This window comes from Enhydra lutris, unplaced genomic scaffold (genome assembly GCF_002288905.1).
Source record: "Enhydra lutris kenyoni isolate GAN:26980312 unplaced genomic scaffold, ASM228890v2 scaffoldscaffold33, whole genome shotgun sequence".
Classification (NCBI taxonomy): domain Eukaryota; kingdom Metazoa; phylum Chordata; class Mammalia; order Carnivora; family Mustelidae; genus Enhydra; species Enhydra lutris.
Window position 1 is genome coordinate 19,649,572 of NW_019154117.1, and position 18,118 is coordinate 19,667,689.

Sequence of the window (18,118 nt, forward strand, 5' to 3'; positions counted from 1 at the left end):
ATACAAAAAAAAAAAAAGAAATCCCAGAAAGAGGTGACAGGTACATGTGTCTGTACTTTTCAAAGTACATACAAGATTTATAGTCTCTATTAATGAGGGAAGGGAATTCTTGGTGGAGATCAAATGCATGTAGGAATATTAGGTCTTGTGAACTTTAAGGAGGTCCATTGGATTCAAGGGCATGCAGTGGCTTTGGGGTGATTAGCTGGGTTAAAAGATGGGACTTTTATGTACCATCTGTGGTCTCACTTCTCCATCAGTGGTAAGGGGATATACTTGTCCCTTCTCATTCTCCCAGTTGCTTGCTCGTGTGACCAAGCAGTTCAGGCCAAGAGCAGACAGTTGGCTGTTAACAGAGGGAAGCTAAGGTGCCTGCACAAGGATCAAACCTGTATTTTTGGTGTCAAAGCATCATGTTCCAACAGCTCAGCTCGCCAGCTAAAGTAACCGTATTTAATGAAATTTCTGGGGTGGAGCCAACAGCTTTATTCCAGGAAGAGGAAATAACAGTCAAGAAACCCCAGGAGGACATTAAGATAATGTTCTAATTTAAAATCAATTTTATTGATACCTTATAAATTATTATAGCATTTTATCCTGACCAAGTAATACATAATGCTAAGGCCATGGAAACAAAACATGAATGACTGACTATTGAAGTGCTGTATATTTTACTGCATGAAGCACAAAATATGTAGGACTTTTGTACTCAAGGTTTTTTAACTCATGGAGCCTTCCGGACAGCAAGGTGTAGATTTCATTCATCTTTGTATTTCTGTACTTTAGTGGGTATTCAGTAGATACTTGTTGAAAGAGCCCGTAAGTAGACTGAGACCATGTAGGGGTCTCACATTAACATAGGAATTGGAGCTCTCCATGATGCTAGCTACTGTGTTCCCAACATGCGTGCTCCATCTCGGGGGCATCGTTCTAAGCATATAGCCTCGTTTTGCCCATTGGGGAACTGGAAGCTTAAGAGAAATTCTTTAGCTTGTCCAAGGTCACACAGCTGGTGGTACAACCTAGTCTGGAACCCAGGGCTGTCTGACCCTCGTACCCATACCATAACCATTGTGGATACTGCCTCTCTTCTTAATCATTCCTCTCTCAGTTCCTTTTGTTTTGATTATCTGCCAGAGAAATTTATTTTGCCCCAAGTGCCTCTTACCAGGAGAGAAGCAGAAAGACAAAGACAACACGAGAACATTTTCGAGTGTGTTGTTCATGACATGTTGTAGAAGGTGAAACATTTATTAAGAACAGATTCATTATTTTATATGGAGATTATATTTTAACAAGGGCAGGTCTTCAGAAAGTCCCGGTCATTTTTGAAGGTGAATTTTGATTTATGTTAATTTGGAAAAAGCAAGTTCTGTGAGGGTTATATACAGATTGTGTTTTTAATGACTTCCTTAATCAAGCAGGTTATTTTTAAAAAGTCTTACTGTCATGAGCAGTAAACTGACACAAGTGACTAGCTTAGAGCCCTACCATATTCAGGTTTTTCACCACGAGCATGCTATAAATTTTAAGTTAATTTACATAAATTTGCATGTGTTATGAGTCAGTATGTAAGATGTGTATATTTTAGCCAAATGATTTTTATTTTTTAATTTTTCCCAACTGAGGATTATTTTCTCTATCTCTGCTGGTATTTTTTTAATAGGTGGGATAGTAAATATTAAAATGTTTTATTAGTTAATAAAGAACTAAATGAATGGAAATGAAAACATTCAGTGTAACACTATGTAATAAAACCTCAATCAGAAATGCACTGGGCGGAGGCAGGGGGCGCTCCTGGGTGGCTCAGTTGGTTAAAGGCTCTGCCTTCGGCTCAGGTCATGATCCCAGGGTCCTGGGATCAAGCCCTGCATTGGGCTTTCTGCTCAGCAGGGAGCCTGCCTCCACCCCCCCCCCCCCCCCCCCTCCCCCCCCCGCCCCCCTCCTCATCCCTCTTTGTCAAATAAATAAAATCTTAAAAAAAAAAAAAAACAAAAAGTGCACTGGGGTATTGTGCTATGTTTGTTTGGTATATATAGGTTTATTGAGGATATTACTTTTATTTCAGAACTTGTTGAAAGTATTTTGTAACTCTGAAATGCTTTGAGGATTAGTAAACAAATTGACCCAGCGTGACTCATGATTGTCGGGCTCCTACTGAAGGCCCTTCTGCTTGGCAAGGGGAGTGGCCTGAGTCCCTGATAATCTCAGGCTGATTTCAGGCAGTATATTGGCCTTTCCGAATTTGAGAGTGTCAGCCATATGCATTTCTGTTTTAGTCCTATGTTTTGTTGCTGCTGTTGTTGTTGTTACAGAGGAAATGATGCTTGAGGACTTTAGTTATGGCATCAGTGAAGGGTCAACAGGCCTCTTGAGCCTGTCTTCTCCGTCCTGCTCTCCCCCGCTGCCATTAACCAGCTCCCTCTGAATTGTCCCTGACCCAAACTAATTCCTGTACTGAATGAACTGCAGTTTGACTAGCAGTGTAATTTATCTTCTAAACTGGGCTGGTTTTGAGTAAAGTAGGCCTGTACAACAGTTGTAAGGGGAGGGCAAAACCTTAGCCAGATTTTCATGGTACCTCTTGCCCTGTCATTATTCCCTTTATCTGTTTGAAAATGGATTTACCCTTTGGTACCAAGTAGATGGGGTGTTGGGAGGCTGTAGCTGATGAACAGACACAACATAACAAGTGAGTTTTAGAGTTTCTGATCATGGTTGTCCAACCATTCCTTCTGGTTGGAATCTTGCAAGTGGGCAGGGACATATGAACTTATGCGAATGGCGAGCCGCATTAGCTTGATGTGCATTTGAAATCGAATTAGAAAGTCCGATGCGGAGGCGGTATTTATAGTCCTGCCTGCTGTATTGAACCAAAACCTTATTGTGTTGAAAGGAGATGTGTTTTGGTTAATAGCAGCCTATTGAAGCCCTATCATTATGGACCATCTGTGTATCTGTGCTGAGGGGCAGGGGCTACTCAGATGCCGAGAATAGTCCTTATGTGAGGCTTAAAATAGAAGAGCCACACTAGCTCTATAGTAAGTGGCGTGCGGCGCAGCCCCAGTGCTGAGTTGCTGTTGCGGAGGGACTCGGTTATCCGTCCGGACTGCGCCTTGTACTACTCTATGGAGGTTCTTTAAACTGGTCCTCAGAGCAGCCCCAGGAGGGAGTGGGTGGAGTATTCTTGTCTCAGACTACGGAGACTGAGACTGAGCAGTATCCCCAAGGCTACACAGCTATTAAGTGGAAAACTCTAGACTCAAATCCAGACAAGCAGTCTGACTCCAGACAGATGCTGTTGCCTGCTAGTAAAAATCTGTGCTACCTGTTATTAAAACTAGCTAATTGTAACAACACTACCTCTTGTTTTCTTTGTGGGGGAGGGGTGTGTACTTTATAGAACTCTGTGTCATACATGGTCATCTTTGATCTTGGGGTGGCAGAAGAGGAAAGGTGAAAGGGCGGGGCTATCCATTTCAGCTGCTGGAGGTGTCCATTTTCTGTCTGACTTGGTCAGTAACCTTTTGTAAAATCTTAGTTGGGCTTCAAACTAGGACCTAGAGTTTTCTCATTTGGAGATGAAATGTGATTTATAATTTTAGGAGTATCTCTGTTAAAGCTTATCTTTTGCTTTCAAAGCAACTGGGATTTCCATATAATAAGACTTAACAAATTTTTAGTATTTTTCCCCTCATTTGTCCTTGTTTGCCCCCTTTCTTTTCTTTCATTAAACTTCTTTTTACTATCCCAGTAATAAAAGTGTTTCATTTTTAAAAATGCAGAGCTCTGTAGTAAGCATTCAGATGTAAGGTCTTTGGCCTTGTCTTGATTGGCGGCTGCGTCTGTTAATGGCCCTCCATTCTTAACACATTCGCCGATACAGTCACCTGATCCAACTGTAATGAGAAAATGTTTCTAAGTTTGTAGATTGATCCAGAGTCATGATGCAACTCCAACTACATTTCCTGTGTAGTGAGCTAAGGAAATACCTAACCTAGGTAAACTTTTAAAATAATGATAGAGAAAAGTATTTTCTAGTAAAACCAGACTTTGTCTTTAAAAGTATTTACTTAATTCCTCCTCTTCACATGCTCAGCAAGAATGCAAGTGGCCTTCCAGTGGCAGAATGGTGGACTTGTAAGATTCATGACGAGAGCCTGTGCCAAGTCCAATTTGATTCCAGAGCAGTTACGTTATTAGAACATTGCTGATTACCCCAGTGCCCATTGTATAGCTTAACCTTTAAATGCTAGTGATAATTAACTACTTTATCATTCTACCGGGAAACTCCAACATATGACTTTGTTCTGCAGTAAAATTTCACAAATAAAATACTGTCCACAGAGTCAGAAACAACCAGTTAAGGAAAGTAAAGCTGTTTGTACATATGTGTCAATAAATAGGCATAAAGATCTAAGTAAATAAGTGTTACCATTTAGTGTTAATTTTTGAGAAAGTATCTTATAATTGTTTAAAAATCCATTTTTCCTTTTGGACAAATGGGAAGTAACTTTCAGTAGAGTATCTCAGAATCGAAGGCTCAGGTTGTTGTTCATCACCACACACACAGTTCTTTTCTTCTTTTTGTAAAATAGCAAATGAGTAGGATGAAGTCACATGGAAATAGGTAGAGGAGTGGAGGGGAAGAAGAGACATGACTGTGCAGCTAATTCCCAGGGGCGGCACTACTCCGATCTTACCGTGGATGGTTTCTTGTGTAACTGTTCAGCCGAGTGGTCTTCTGAGAGGGAATTGTATGAATTTTAGGTTAAGAATGAGGAGTGCAAAAGGAATGTTTGTTCATTTGTGTTCAGAAACCTTTCTGGGCAGTTCTCTGCTGCTCACTGTGCCAGGCCTCCCCCCCCCCCCACCCCGAGTAACAACACAGCCTGTAGTGGGAAGTGGCCTTGTAAACAAATAGTCACATATTGATTGCCAGTGCTCTACTCACGGGGTGAACAAAGTGTTAAGGGAACAAAGAAGAATTGAGTGATTAATTCTGCCTGACAGCATCTGAGCGAGCTTTAAAAGGTGACATTAGAGCTGGTCCTTAAGAATAAGGATTTCAACAAAAAGATACTGAGGGGAAATGGGCATTCTCATAAGCCAGGGAAAAAAGGCTACAGATACAATGAAAATGCACGGAGCGCTGGAAAACAACAGGCTCATAGTGCTGAGCTCTAAGGCCAGGGCCCTGGTTAGGGCGTGGAGAGAAGGGCTTTGGAAATGGCCACACACAGAAATTTGTGGACTTTTCCTCCCCTAACGACAGTGGGAAAACGATTTTGTTGTTGTTGTTGTTGTTGTTTTTAAGGAATCATGAGAAGTGGTCGAATGTCTCTTTGGGAAACATGAACCCTAGAAATGTGGAGGATAGATTGGAGTCGGGGCAGACTAGATAATGGGGTTCTGACATCAAATGTTGTAGGTCGCAGCTCACGGATGATGTTTGCAAGCATGATTTCAATTGGAATAATGGTCACAAAAATCTGACCATGGCATAAAAACAAAGCAGATGCATTGAACCAAGTCTTATGGCTTGGGAATGAGGATTGGAACTCAACAGAGATACAAGAAGAAGCTGTCTGATTTAAAAAATTGTTTGGCTTCTAATGTTTTGCTTTGGTCTTTGGCGTTACTTAATGATGTCTGCCATCTTTTCTGCTATTAAGTTTAAGGGTGAATGAGTAGGGATGGTTTCAGGATTTGGTGCCTCCGATACAGAAAATTCATTGACGACTCTGATAGAGAATGGTACAGGAAGGAAGGGTTTAGAGGTATCCAGCCCTATCATTGGGAACGTACTCGTTCTTCCCATCTTCCCCTGACACCAAACCCCTACCTCCTTCCTGCTTTTGGAGCTAGTGGTGGAGTTGCCGTCACCATAGCTGACCACTAGGGGGTGATGTCTTGGTAGAGAAACTGACCCAGGCATTGGCTGGCGGGGGAGAGGGGGAGGTTCATTGGTTTTCCTCTAATAGGCTTCAAAAGTTTAGCCACAAAAGAAAATGGGGCATTAAGGTTCAGTGGAAGTGAAATGGGATATAGAGCCAAAAGTTCTGGATATCGCACTGCCTCCCATAGTTAATTTAAAAGCCCTTGTAAATGTTATGTATCTTCATAAATGTTAATTATTACCATCAGACTTAAGATAAAAGAAAAAAATGAACAAGGAGTTAGTTTTATGTGAGAAGAATGAAGTTATCAATGAGGAAGAGCTTTATGGAACAGTTTCCTGAATTGGTTTAGATGCAAAGCAGAGATAGTCTGGTGGTGATTCTTTGTTCTTCCTGGAACTTGTTTTCTCATCTCCAGGTGTTCTTTCCACTGCCCAGCCTGTGTTAATTTAGCACTCAGAGCTGGGCGCTGGTGCCCTGCTGAGGGGCTTGGTTTTTCTGGCCTTTTGGACCTGCCCTCCACAGGTCAGCCCTGCTCGTCTCTCCCACCTCACCTGTGTGGTCTGTCCTGAACTGAGTCACTACCCAGTTCATAAGGTTGCTTCCAGTTTTCGTTGATGCTTTTCTCACTTCCTCATAAATGATGTTAAGCCTCATACTGTCTCCATGTGCCCAGTAGTAATCACCGTGGCCTGAATGGCAGACAGACTCACTCTCTGTGCTTCGGTGTTGATTTTCGGTGTGTCAGCCTCCTCCAGTTGGGAGCTCTTTGGAAGAGCAGAAATGACAGACGCTGCTCGCTCCCGATTGTGATCCCACGAAGGAGGGACTGTCTTTCCCAATTACCTGGTCCTAACTGGGGATTCCAGGGTTTCCAAGGATATAAAGGAGCAGGTTCATGAAAACTATAGGAGTCAAAAAGGAATAAAGTGAATTTTTGCAGATGTTTTGTTTTTGTTATGATTATTTGCCACTCAATCTTCCATGCCCTTAAAACAAGGGACTTAGCAAAATTCCGTAAATAGAACCTTTGTGTCACAGGATCACCATTTTTTGGTTGCTTAAATTCCCAAAGAGTACCTGTCTTCCTTTTTTTCTTTGAAAAATTACTACTTTTTCTAGAGATATATAAAATACTCTGTGTCTCTGGACAGGCTGAAGTTACTGGCTTCCCATCAGCCAGCAAACTTGGGGCCGGAGCGGGGTGGGGCCTGACTCTTCCTTCCATTTTCTTTTCTGTCTGCTTCCTTTCTCACGTCTTTGAAGCTGCTGCACCAGTGTCATCTCTATCTCCTTGGGACCAGACCCATTCTGTCTTCTGAATTTGCTGTTCCTTGCCTCCTTGCCTCCCTCTCTGGGCCTGTCTCCATTTCTTCTTTCCTGTTTGTTCCTTTTTCCCCTCATTCCTTCTTCCCTATTTTTTCTTGGTTTTCTGTCTCCACCTCTGTTGCCCTCTTCCTTTTACCTCCTCCCTTCTCTCCTGTCTCCTCCTAACAGTTTTGCAGGTGCGCATTAACAAACAAAAAGGACAGTGCGCCTGAAAAACTCACTTCAGTGAATGGTCATTTCTCAACCCTGCTTTCTTTTTAATTCCAGAGCTCTTCGGTATCCCCGTCCGCCAGTTTCCGAGGTGCCGAGAAGCACAGAAACTCCACAGACTACTCCTCTGATAGCAAAAAGCAGAAAACTGAAGAAAAGGAAATTGCAGCTCGCTATGTAGGTTCCTCTGCCTTTGCTTTGGGGGAAGCCAGTTTACTCCAGCAGCCGTTTTACCCTTTGACTATTACCAACCAAAATGAGAACATAGGAGGAAAAAACATCTACTCGGAGAAAAAAAAATAGTGCTTGCCTTTATAGCTGCGTCTCAGTTGGCTAGCTCAAGTCCTGTGTGTGTGCAGGTCTGCGCACGTGTCGATGTGAGTCGGAACAGAGTGCTTTATCCGGCAGCTAATAGAAGATGTCGTGGGTGTCCCATAATACCATTCCTAGAGATGTATTTGCTTCCCTCTGTGTATTTCAAGGTGGTTGAATTTTCTGTGGTCAACTGGAAATGTTAAGGAAAAACGTAAAATCATAGAAACCCCGTTAAAATGTCTAAAATGAATTCATGCTGAGGAATAAAGCGAGTTTTGTGGAGTATAACTTGCAGAAGCATCCAGATGTGTCCCTAACATGGGTTGAAGCCCATTTTCCTTCAGTGACTAACCCTTCGGGTCACTTAGTGTGAAGGGAACAAGCTGGATGGCACCGGGATGGCTGCAGGCAAGCCCCTGTTCCCCCTTGCTGTGGTGAGGCCCTGCGGGACTGCGAGGCCTCAAAAAAATCAGAAAGTTTGGACTTTCACGTGAAACCTCCCAATTTTAAAATGGTGACTACATAACCCAGTTTTTTAAACTGAGAGAACAAATCACACCCAGCCATAAGCAGGATGTAGCCCAGACAGGCCAGCTTCCACGAGATGCTCTGGAGTACCGAGCAAGCCATAAGCTTCAGTTTTTTAAATGGTGAAGCAGAATCCTCATATACCTACCTTGTAACATCATTATGAGGATTAGAGAACATAGTACATTGTAAAGTGTTTGGCGCTGTTGGGTGCAGTTCGTTTTTATAAGCTGTGAGGAATTCGTCTGAACTTACCGGGGTGAATCTGGCCCTCGTGCGTGTGTGCTGGGGGAGGAGGTAATGCTTGTCAATTGTCAATGCAGGACAGCGATGGTGAGAAGAGTGACGACAATTTGGTGGTTGACGTTTCCAACGAGGTACGTTTTCTGGCTTGTTCAGCTTCCTGCTCTTACCCACTGTAACAATGACTAGCTGGAGTCCGGGCAGTCAGTATTCAAAATGTGTGCTTCGTTTCCAAAGGGGACCCACTTTTTATTTACCTGAAAAATTTATGTATTACTGATTTTATGTATTATTGATCCTTTTCGTTGTTATTCTTTTCTGTAAAAGTAGAAGTGTGTTTTGCTATCACCTTAAATGCACAGCAGACATGGGGTCAGCCTGCAGATCTCATTGACAGATGACCTGTGGCTCTGTTGGGTTTTGAGTTAAGTACAGCTGACCCTTGAATAATGCAGGTGGGGGAGTGGTCTTTTAGGGGCACCAACCTCCCATGAAGTTGAAAATACACATGTAACTTCCCCCTCCCCTTTTAAAATAAGTGTAGCTGACACACAATGTTACGTTGGTTTCAGGTGTGCAACAGAGTGATTGAGCAGGTCTGCACACGTTGCTGCCACATACAACTTTTGACTCCCCCACAACTTACCTATTAATAGCCTACGATAGCATCAGTAGTCGATGAACGCGTATTTTGCATGTTACATGTTACATACTGTGTTCTTATGATAAAGACAGCTAGAGGAAAGACAACGTTACTAAGAAAATGTTATTAGGAAGAGAAAATACAATTTTTAGTACTATAGTGTATTTACCCAAAAACTCTGCATATAAGTGGACCCATGCAGATCCAACCCATGTCGTTCAAGGGTCAACTGTGCTATAAATATTTAGTATTTTCTTTGACCTCAATACCAGATATTTTCTTTAGCAGTTTGGTATGTCTTTTGTTATCGATTATGGGACATTTTGCACTTCTCCATGCTTTGCGCTAGAAACATCCACACTCAAGTACTCTAGCATTGTGAATGTGCTGTGCTGCATTAGTACCCTTGATGTTCCTTCATAGGATCCGTCTTCCCCTCGAGGGAGCCCAGCACACTCCCCGAGAGAGAATGGCCTGGACAAGACGCGCCTGCTCAAGAAAGATGCCCCCATCAGTCCAGCCTCTATTGCATCCTCCAGCAGCACTCCTTCCTCCAAATCCAAAGAACTTAGCCTTGTAAGCGGTCCTTCATCATCTTTCTTAGCCTCGCCTGTTTCAAGATGATTGGCTTTGAATATTTTGTAAATTCGGTATTTTTCACATTTTTCTAGAGGACTCTTGTTTCCAAATATATGTGTACGTTCAGTATTCAAGTTTAATTGACAAAAGTACTTTGGGAACAGAGTGGGTTTACGGACTTAGCGGTGATAGATGTTTGTTTTATGAGTGTTTTTACAAGGACAGGGGTGAGATATGGGGAAATTGAGTGAAACGTGTCTCAGCAAAGATGAAGAAATACACACTGGGCTTACAGAGGTGGTTTTATCACCTATGGTTTATGGTAAATTTAGTTTTTGGCTGGGATGTGATTTTGTTGCTAGCTTTGTTTGAATCACCAAGCTATATATGACTGCAATAATTTTCCCTTCCTATCTAAGAAATAATCTGTCATTTACAAAAGTCTACCTTGACTCACACCACAAATCACTAAAGCAAAAATGAAACTGCTTGCAACTCGGGATAATCTCCCCATACCCTCTTCTTCTTTGGCTCTGTAGTTAATTGCATTTTTGTGCGTGTCTTCCTTTTTCCTTGCCAATTATTTCCTTGTAACATAACATTAAAAAAGAAAAAAGACTCCGTTCTCATATAACCTTCTGAATTCACAAATTCACAGCTGAAGGAAAGAAAGTTCCTTAGTTGGTCTGCAAGTTAAGGGGATGTGTCTGACCCGGGGCTACATTAAGTTTTTTTCTGTGGTTCTCTCTTGGCCTTCTGGCCTTCTTGTATTGCCACCTCCTCTGTGCTGGTCTCTGTGACCATCGGGGCATGGATCTGTTCTAAGAGGACCCATTAACCAGGAAGCCTCTTGTGACATGAACAGTCCACCAGAAACACAGCTCAAGCATCCTTAAATCAAAGCAGCCAATAAGTGTTTGGTCACAGGACGTCATGATTTGTCAGCCTCTGTCTGACTCAGACCCAGTTTCCTGGAAATCATTGACTGCCCTAAATTCTGCTTTAGTTTATATCTTCTTGAACGTTGGTTTTGTGGTCTCGGGGAGCTCTTTCTGTTTGTTGGTTTGTTCTTTTTTAATTATGAAAATAAAGGCCCAACCTGAAGAACTTTTTCCATTCTTTACTCTTTTCCTTTTGACTTGTCTTTTTAAACGTTTAACATCATTGTTAAAACTGTGTTCTGGGGCACCCGGGTGGCTCAGTGGGTTAAAGCCTGTGCCTTCAGCTCAGGTGGTGATCCCAGGGTACTGGGATCGAGCCCTGCATCGGGCTCTCTGCTCAGCAGGGAGCCTCCCTTCTCTCTGCCTGAGTCTCTCCCTACTTGTGATCTCTTTGTCAAATAAATAAATAAAATCTTAAGGGGGAAAAAAAAAACTGTGTTCTGACTGCCACTATATTCTCTTCCATCTCTTGTTAGAATGAAAAATCTACTACTCCTGTTTCAAAGTCCAATACCCCTACTCCACGAACCGATGCACCCACCCCAGGCAGTAATTCCACTCCTGGACTGAGGCCTGTGCCTGGAAAACCACCAGGAGTCGACCCCTTGGGTTAGTAATAAGAAGGGCTTTCTGTGTATTTATGCTTCATGTTTTTAAAGAAATTCAAGCAATTTAAGCAGTGCAGTACCTTAAGAGTAGTAATAACCAGTATTGAAAAGCGATAGAGTTATTTTTTTAAGCTGAACCAAGCGCCTTAATGATTTTTGAGAATATTATGTTAAGCAAATTTGAGCCCTGGATCCTATTTTTTTTTTAAGGTATATGTTAACGCCTCACTTCCTTATTGTTTCCTGTGTTCTTGGTTTTTCTCTTCTTTCATTTTGGTGTGTAGCCTCAAGTCTCAGGACCCCGATGGCAGTCCCTTGTCCGTACCCAACCCCGTTTGGGATCGTGCCCCACGCCGGGATGAACGGGGAGCTGACCAGCCCCGGCGCCGCCTACGCGGGGCTACACAACATTTCTCCGCAGATGAGCGCAGCTGCTGCTGCTGCGGCCGCCGCCGCCGCCTACGGGAGATCACCGGTGGTACGTTCCTGGACCTTCACAAAAATCAAGCCATTCCACGGCTCACAGGATCGCCAGACGTTACTTTTGAACGTAGTTTATATAATTTGAGGTATTTGTAGAGGAACCCGTCACATCTGTAAATTAAACTACACGCAGTTGTACTGTGAGATCCATTTCTTTTTCTAGGGAGAGGAAATGTCCTTGTTATTTTAGGTTTCCTTTAAATTTTAAACCTACAAGAGCAGAGCGAATGATCCTGACTGTAGTGAACCCTGTGTTTCCATCATAAGCTTCAAAAATTATACAAGTAATTTTTTTTCATGTATGTTCCATCCCCAGGTATGTTACCCCTAAAATCATAAACATCCTATCTTTTCATCAGTAGATACTTCTGTATGTGTATCTCTAAAAATCGTATTTAAAGTCTGTGTTCTCCCAAGATCTAGAGAGGTATCGAGTAGGCTGAAATGAGTTAATATAATTATGTATGTTTTTGTTGTTTTGCTTGGGAAAATTCTAGGTTGGATTTGATCCACACCATCACATGCGCGTACCAGCCATACCTCCGAACCTGACAGGCATTCCAGGAGGAAAACCGTGAGTACCTCTGAGCCTCATGCTCCCCACCGTGCGCCAGACCCCAGGCCCTTGCCGGCCTTTCTGGCTGATCACTGCTAGGTAGTGTAGGGGAGCTCCTGGAGCTCGATGTGGATTTTTTTTGTTCTGGTTTGGTTTTTTCCCTTGCAAAGAATTTCCATTTTCTCTCACACAAGAAAAGAAGTAATGAGGTGGGGTTTTCTATTTTCAATTTAAAATCTTGAGCTTCTAATATGGAAAAGCAAATTACTGAGACATCTCCAGCAGTCAGGTCTTCTCTACGTCTGTTACGGAATTCTTTTGTTGTCTTGAAGAAAAAACGTCCTATGTGCAAACCCGCATGCTCAAAATTTGAGCGTGTTGGGAAAAGACGTGCCAAACTTCAAAGGCTGTGAAAAGAAAGAAGTGTGGTCTTATGCTCAGTTGTGTTCATAGAAAAGGTGGCTTTGCTTATTTGTCCTCTTGTCCCAGGAGCTGGATATTTGGAGCATCTGTATTCACAGCCCCCTTGAGTTATGAAGGCAAAACGCACGCATCAGCTTTTCCAGCCTCTTCTTGTACATTCTAATCTCTCACCATACCTCATTCCACAACCTTCCATTTCAGTCCAGCACACCTTTTTATGACTACCTACGCACGGTTCTCCTGCTCTCTGGCTTCATCTTCCCAGATACAAAGACTTGACTATAAAATAACGCCGCTCTTCCCTTCAAATCCTAGCTTGCTTCCTCTCTCCTCTCTTTGGGAAGCATCCCCACAGACCCTCCCTGCCTTACTAGTTCCCCGCGCGTGTGTATGCTCCTGGCTCTTTCCGCTGGCATCCTGTCTGTCACCTCGCATGCCGTCCATGTGCTGCTTTCCTGAGCTGGTGCTTTCTCCCCAGCCTGTGCTACCCACACTTGACCCTCAGTAGCCAGTAAGTCCCTTCTCCCCGAGGCTTCCTTGGTGGCTTGGCTGCCTCGGGGTATTTGGTCTTTTTCTGTGGCTTCTTGTCTTACTTCAAAAGTGTCTGCTAAAGTGTCACTTATTAGAGCATTCTGCCCTTCCAGTCCTATCTAAAAGAGCATCCTTCTCTCCCTTCCTCTCCCCATCGTTGTTCTTTTCTACTGCCTGCCTTTTTTGTACCTGCCTGTAGCCGTGATCTGCTTCTCCCTGCTTGAAGTAAGTTTGTGAGAGCAGAACAGAACTCTTTGCTGTTCGGTTATAGGAGTAGCTCCGGTGCCTAGAGTGGTACCTGGTACCTGGTGCTCACAGTACATACTTTTTAACTGAGGGGGAGAGGGGGAAAGAGTGCTCACAGGTGAGCCAGCCAGTCTCTTTCTTCTCTGATCTCTGACTGCTTATTTATTTGCTGCTGTACACTCAGGCACTTAGTTGTCACTGTGTTATTTCCTATATGTGACTTCTTGGTGTAACTTATTTCTGTACAGTTCTGTGCTAAACTTCCCTGTTGCATCAAACACAGTGCTGGCTCCATAGCCGAGTTGCTCCGTAAATATTTGACTGATTAATAAGGGAGGCAAGGCAAATTAGACTTTGAGTTCCCTGAGAATCGAAGGTATAAATACCCATTACCATAAAGTTCTGTGTATTTGTGTGTGTTCTGCAAATAGTTGTTGACTGACTTAGAAGTCTTGTTGACCAAGAGCTCTGATGTATTTGAAGGTGAAAGTTTGGTCTCTTTCAGGCAGTGATTAAATAACAAGGTCATAGGATTAATCAAATAACTCCAGTCCCTGTGAGTTCCACATGAACCTGTGGGGAAGGAGAGGTTTCTTTAGGGAAAGGGTATCATCCCATGTTCAGGTACTGTGTAGTTACCACGTAGTTGACTAGCTGTGGCACCAGGGCTGTGGTATAACCACTGGTGCAGTACTGCCCAGGCCCCTGAAGGGTGAAGAGAGGGGGATGGGAGCTTAGGTGCCTATAAAGAAGAAAGACGGTCTTGATTTCACTTTGGTCCATCTGAACCACTGTTGAGTTAGAGCTGGTCTGATTCGGGAGACATATCTCTGAGCCTCGAGTGGGACTCCCTTTCTTCCCCCAGAATTATCAAATTGTTGAGATCCTTTTGGGAAGGTTGATGGGTTTGAGGATGGTTGCAAATTTTCATTCCCGGGAGTGATAGAGCCCCATGTCATGCAGTTGGCAGATGACATTAGGAATCCCAAAGAGAGCATGGTGGGGTCAACGAAGTTGAGTTCTGGGATGTGACCGATCAAAATTTGAATTTATACTCTGCCAGTTGAGAAGTAGAGGATGGTTTCTTAACTTGGGGAGCTTCAGTTGGCTCATCTATAAACCGAGGATGGCCCCTGCCTTGACAGACAGGGCGTAAGGGTAACGTAAGATAATATGTTACGTGTTCGGGACTGTGTTTGGTATATGGGACTCCTCAGTCAACTGCAGCCTCATTTCCAGTTTAGCTTTGCCCCAGGTCATTATCAGCTTTTCAGGTGCTTATGCTGTTGAACTGAACTGCATTTCTGTAGTGGGCAGAAAGGACCCAAGAAAATTAGATGGGAGTAAATAGACTCCATGTTCCTGTCCTTGGTGTGTCTTTATTAAGAGGACGTCAAGACATGTAAATTCACATCCATTTCTGCATAAAGAGATAATATATTTTTATTACCGATTTCTCAGAGGAAGTAATGATAACAGGTGGCTCTTCAGATCTTAAGATACAGAATTGTGAAACTTTGTCTTCTGTGTGTGTTTCAAGAGAAACAACTATTTTTTGTGCTATAATATAAAACGTATTGAGTCACCTAAAGGCTTCCCCTACCGCACACACAAAGTAAACTGCCTTTCTCCAGAAAGACTCAAAGCAGTTGTGCATCTCTGTCCTAATTATTTTTACAGAATGAATTGTTAGATGTTATCAAAAGTTATAATTAAATGCATGTCACCAACTCATTTATAAAGTAGCATTTATTTAATAATTCACATTGGGTCCTCTTGTCTATTCTGGTGAATTAGCAAAAGTTGCACTCAGTTTGTAATTGGAATGACAACATAGTTTAATTTTGACGTAAGCCCGAAATGGACTTTCCTCCTCACCTATTACGTAAATGAGACATTTATAAATAGGGTAAAACTATTCAATTAAAACCATAGTACTAATTACATCGTGGGACATGGCATATGGATGCAGCCAAGAGAGAAGAGCACAGGTTTGTTGGTTTTCAGCTGCTCATAATTCAGAAAATTTACCGTGGTGTTCTGTTTGTTTTTATAAAGCGGGATTTTTCAAAATAGGAACAATGCTTGAGACACAGTAAGCCCTTAGCAGTATTTGTTGGCTGGCTGATGTACTAGTGGGTTCATATTGCCACTTCGAGCCTGATTTTCTAGCATACTTTATAAAGTACAATGGCCAGATCTTTTATTGTGAATTTAAGGTCTAGTCCCATCTCGTGAGACATTGAAAACTTTGGAGAAGGTGTTGCAAAGTATGAGACAGATGAGTGCAGCATTATAGAACTGGACCTTTTAGGGAGGGTAGATGAGGTTGGGGGTGGGAAGGCCAAGGACCTTCTTTAAATATGCTGGGTTTTCATCGAAAGATGATGATTCAGATAAAATAGCATCTTCAATGCACATGTTTTTAAAAAGAGCGATTTGCAGATGCCTTGATCGAGGTGTAGTTCTGTTAGAAAGTCCAAGCTGCTTCTGTTCTCTTTACTGTCTTTCTTAGCCATTCAGAGCTTTTAGTGCTTTCACCTGCTGTGCACACACATGCTTCTGTGTCTGTATGTCTGGGTGTGTGTGTTTTGGTGGAAGAGTCCACTGTATTCCCGGTTCCCTGCACCCTATTCCTCCAGCCCCACATCTGTAGTTATGTGCTGGACATCTCAGACATCTTGAGTGTGTGTTACCTGCACGTCAAAGTCAGCATATCATGATGCTTCTTCTCCAGACTAGGTCTTCCTCCCACATTGCCCATCAGGAGTATTGGTATTCTGATCCTTGTTTCCTAAGCTCAGAAACTCAATTATTATTGGTTCCTTCCTCACATCTTACTCGTTAAGTCCTGCAGAATTTTATATTCAGTGTTACTTTACTGTCTTCCTTGACCTAGCCTAGTTCAGGTCCCCAATACCTTGCATCTAGATGATTGGAATAATTGTCTCAGTCCTCCTAGCCCACTGTCTTCCTTGCGATCAAATTTATTCTGTCAGTTGCCCCAGTTCCCCCTCCAAAAAACCCTTTAGTGAATTCTGTTTGTGGAGTTCTTAGGCTGGCCTTGCAGGCCCTCCCTTTTTATAGACCTCCCTTTTCTAGCAGATAGACAGCAGTGTGTGTGTGTGTGTGTGTGTGTGTGTAGTATAAATGTATACATTCCTGATGCATTTGATCAGACTGTGCTCAGGCCAGCTCCTCCAACCACTTAACCCTGGGGTTGTTATTGAATAAATGAATTCTTTGTATTAAAACCAGCCCAGGAATTTCCATCATTGCTCCCCATCCTTTTAGAGCCCTTGCTCTCTGCTGTTTCTGCCCATCTTCCCCCCAAATTGTTTTTCCGTCTTCCTCCATCCTCTGTGAGAATCCCTCCATTCTGCAGAACCCATCTCTAGTACCATGTCACTATTGAGACATAAGCTTTGTCTTGAACCACCACAGAACTTCCCACTTCTCATATTTCATCTGGTATTGTGGCCACTTCTTTGCTTTTCTCATCACACTTCCTAGATTAGAAGCCGCTAGTGGGCAAGGCCAGTGCCTTACCTTGTTTTGTGTTCTTAGCATGATGTCTATATCCATGTAGCTAAGAGGCCTTATCGATCCATTTAATCGGGTAGAAAAAGAGTAGTTCTTCAAGCCTGGGTTTCTGATTTCTAGAAAGTCTGGCTTTCGTTACACGTTCCAGTACACTTTGCCAGCTACACGTCAGAGTTAGTTGAAATCTGATAAGATTCTTACTAGAGTTTTATTTTTTCCAGTCTTGAGTATCTTACAAGTACTAATAGCAAACAGAGGGCTGCATTACATCCTTAATGCAAGTAGGCTCTTGACGTTCTTGTTAAAGGGGGTTCCAGGAACATAGTAGGTGCTCACAGAGTGGTTGTGGTTGAGTTGAAGAATGTCCTATCAAAAACCTCGAAAGAAATCTTGTGTCTGGTTTCTTAACTATTTAAATTCTCAAAGCTCTCTAAAATCCACTTAGTGATACTAGGGAGAAGAGAAGGGATGGCTTTTCAAGTAAATTATCATTAAGAATGTGTAACACCATCTAAACGTGGAATAACCTTCCTCTCCTTTCCTTTAAGATTAAGTCTCATGACCTCTTTAATTGCTAAATCAATTAGCCTTTTTCTCCATCGTCATCCTTCAGAATCTCAGCCTTTCTCTGAGACCATTGCTGCCTTCCCCTCCTTGCCTGATTGGCACTTGGTTTTCTCCCCAAGGGACCCCCCTCCACCTGCAGCTCTCTGAGGGGGTGCCCCTTCGTTTGTTTCATATCCTTAAATCTTCAGAGCCAGTGATGGGGTGATAAAGGCTGTGTCATCCTCCCCACCCCTCTGCCGCCCCCACCACCAGTCTTTTCTAGAACTGAGCTCCTTTATCTTTTTGTGAAAACTCTGGCTCTTTCAGGCTTGTGTCATTGGATTCTACCTACCCTTACACCTTGTTGGGTGATTTTCTTTTTATTAAAGACTTGGCACTCACTGGCTTAGGGTCTTCCTCCTTGGAACCACCCTCATTCCACAGGACTCTGGTGTTCACAAGGTCAGCGCCCAGTAACCCTGTCATGGGGCTTG

General features: G+C 42.9%; 1 protein-coding gene across 18 annotated transcripts in view; it reads left to right on the plus strand.

The window, feature by feature from the left end:
• The window catches only part of LOC111153482 (transducin like enhancer of split 4), a 144,329-nt gene that overhangs the window by 114,672 nt on the left and 11,539 nt on the right, over positions 1-18,118 (plus strand). For 13 of the 18 annotated variants that reach the window (XM_022512511.1, XM_022512512.1, XM_022512507.1 and 10 more), the window contains 6 exons: positions 7,497-7,616; positions 8,606-8,659; positions 9,592-9,744; positions 11,165-11,297; positions 11,581-11,774; positions 12,277-12,353. In XM_022512511.1, the coding sequence (XP_022368219.1) occupies positions 7,497-7,616; positions 8,606-8,659; positions 9,592-9,744; positions 11,165-11,297; positions 11,581-11,774; positions 12,277-12,353 (731 nt within the window). Of the gene's footprint in view, positions 1-7,496; positions 7,617-8,605; positions 8,660-9,591; positions 9,745-11,164; positions 11,298-11,571; positions 11,775-12,276; positions 12,354-18,118 lie in introns of all 18 variants that reach the window. The other 5 variants (XM_022512523.1, XM_022512524.1, XM_022512522.1 and 2 more) reach the window with 3 other exon arrangements.